This window comes from Carcharhinus amblyrhynchos, unplaced genomic scaffold, assembly GCF_965287045.1.
Source record: "Carcharhinus amblyrhynchos unplaced genomic scaffold, sCarAmb.v2.hapA chromosome_1184, whole genome shotgun sequence".
NCBI classification, from domain to species: Eukaryota; Metazoa; Chordata; class Chondrichthyes; order Carcharhiniformes; family Carcharhinidae; genus Carcharhinus; species Carcharhinus amblyrhynchos.
The window spans coordinates 416-2,500 of NW_027650924.1; the positions used below are offsets into that span (position 1 = coordinate 416).

At 58.4% G+C, this 2,085-nt stretch overlaps 1 protein-coding gene across 1 annotated transcript in view; it reads right to left on the reverse strand.

Annotated features, from left to right (window-relative positions):
- Nucleotides 1-805: 805 nt before the first annotated feature.
- LOC145340597 (poly [ADP-ribose] polymerase 2-like) overlaps nucleotides 806-2,085 on the reverse strand; it is a gene marked incomplete at both ends in the record, with an annotated part of 33,119 nt that continues 31,839 nt past the window's right edge. Inside the window, 2 exons of the mRNA XM_080185064.1 lie at nucleotides 806-933; nucleotides 1,925-2,059. Coding sequence (XP_080041190.1) covers nucleotides 806-933; nucleotides 1,925-2,059 — 263 coding nt within the window. The remainder of the gene's footprint in view (nucleotides 934-1,924; nucleotides 2,060-2,085) is intronic.

Genomic DNA, 2,085 nt, shown 5'->3' on the forward strand with positions numbered 1-2,085 from the left:
AGAGCTGGGGGGGGAAGAGGGAGAGCTGGGGGGGGAAGAGAGAGAGCTGGGGGGGGAAGAGAGAGAGCTGGGGGGGAAAGAGAGAGAGCTGGGGGGGGAAAGAGAGAGAGCTGGGGGGGAAAGAGAGAGAGCGGGGGGGGAAGAGAGAGAGCTGGGGGGGGAAGAGAGAGAGCTGGGGGGGGGGAAGAGGGAGAGCTGGGGGGGGGAAGAGGGAGAGCTGGGGGGGGGGAAGAGGGAGAGCTGGGAGGGGGAGAAGAGGGAGAGCGGGGGGGAGAAGAGGGAGAGCTGGGGGGGGGAAGAGAGAGAGCTGGGGGGGGGAAGAGGGAGAGCTGGGAGGGGAAGAGGGAGAGTGGGGGGGGGGAGGGAGAGCGGGGGGGGGAAGAGAGAGAGCTGGGGGGGGAGGGAGAGTGGGGGGGGGAGGGAGAGTGGGGGGGGGAGGGAGAGTGGGGGGGGGGAGGGAGAGCGGGGGGGGGAGAGGGAGAGCGGGGGGGAGAGAGGGGAGCCTGAGGGAGGAGAGATTCAGAGGAGGTGGAAGGAGGGTAGGGCAGAATGAGGGGAGAGTGAGGGAGGGGATACCATGGAAGCCGCAAGTGTCTAAGTTTTCAGCCTGGCGCTCAGTCCAGTTGAAGGGCCTGGCCCGAAGCCAGTCTCCAAGTCCCCCGTCATTTTTTTTTTAAAAATTTCATTTTAAAACTCGTATCGAGTGTTCGGGCGAATGACCGTCCCCGAGACAGGGGACACACACCGGTGCAGGGGATAGGGGGTTCCCGCTGACCCAGCCTGGCCACGCGGCTGCGTTACCCACCTGTTACCCAGGTCAGCCCGGAACAGGTGGCGCTCTCCCTCCTCCTCCGTGTCGAAGACCTCCAGCAGCTTCATGGTGTAGTCGTTGTGAGTGGAGGCGTGCGTGGACTGCAGGTACTTCTCGATGACCTGGGACACAGCAGCAGCGGCGCGTGGGAAGAGGTGAGTGGATCAGTGAGTAAATCCAGAGGTACAATGTGCACATCTCACCCACCACCCCACCTCCAACCCCACCAAGAAGTGTAGGGGGTGGGAATCGGTATAGAGGGAGCTTTACTCTGTATCTAACCCCGTGCTGTACCTGTCCTGGGAGTGTTTGATGGGGGGGACAGTGTAGAGGGAGCTTTACTCTGTATCTAACCCCGTGCTGTACCTGTCCTGGGAGTGTTTGATGGGGGGGACAGTGTAGAGGGAGCTTTACTCTGTATCTAACCCCGTGCTGTACCTGTCCTGGGAGTGTTTGATGGGAGGGACAGTGTAGAGGGAGCTTTACTCTGTATCTAACCCCGTGTTGTACCTGTCCTGGGAGTGTTTGATGGAGGGACAGTGTAGAGGGAGCTTTACTCTGTATCTAACCCCGTGCTATACCTGTCCTGGGAGTGTTTGATGGGGGGACAGTGTAGAGGGAGCTTTACTCTGTATCTAACCCCGTGCTGTACCTGTCCTGGGAGTGTTTGATGGGGGGACAGTGTAGAGGGAGCTTTACTCTGTATCTAACCCTGTGCTGTACCTGTCCTGGGAGTGTTTGATGGGGGGGACAGTGTAGAGGGAGCTTTACTCTGTATCTAACCCCGTGCTGTATCTGTCCTGGGAGTGTTTGATGGGGGGACAGTGTAGAGGGAGCTTTACTCTGTATCTAACCCTGTGCTGTACCTGTCCTGGGAGTGTTTGATGGGGGGGACAGTGTAGAGGGAGCTTTACTCTGTATCTAACCCCGTGCTGTATCTGTCCTGGGAGTGTTTGATGGGGGGACAGTGTAGAGGGAGCTTTACTCTGTATCTAACCCCGTGCTGTACCTGTCCTGGGAGTGTTTGATGGGGGACAGTGTAGAGGGAGCTTTACTCTGTATCTAACCCCGTGCTGTACCTGTCCTGGGAGTGTTTGCTGCTGTGTTACTGACCTTGTATTCCGGTGCGGTGTGCTCCAGTGGCTGAAGATTGCAGTGCAGTGAACGATACTGTCTATCCAGTGGATTCTCTGCACTTTCCAGCTCCGATTTCACCACTTTGATGGCAACCTCAATGTCACTCAGAGCCTGAAACAGAGACCGTGGACACAGTG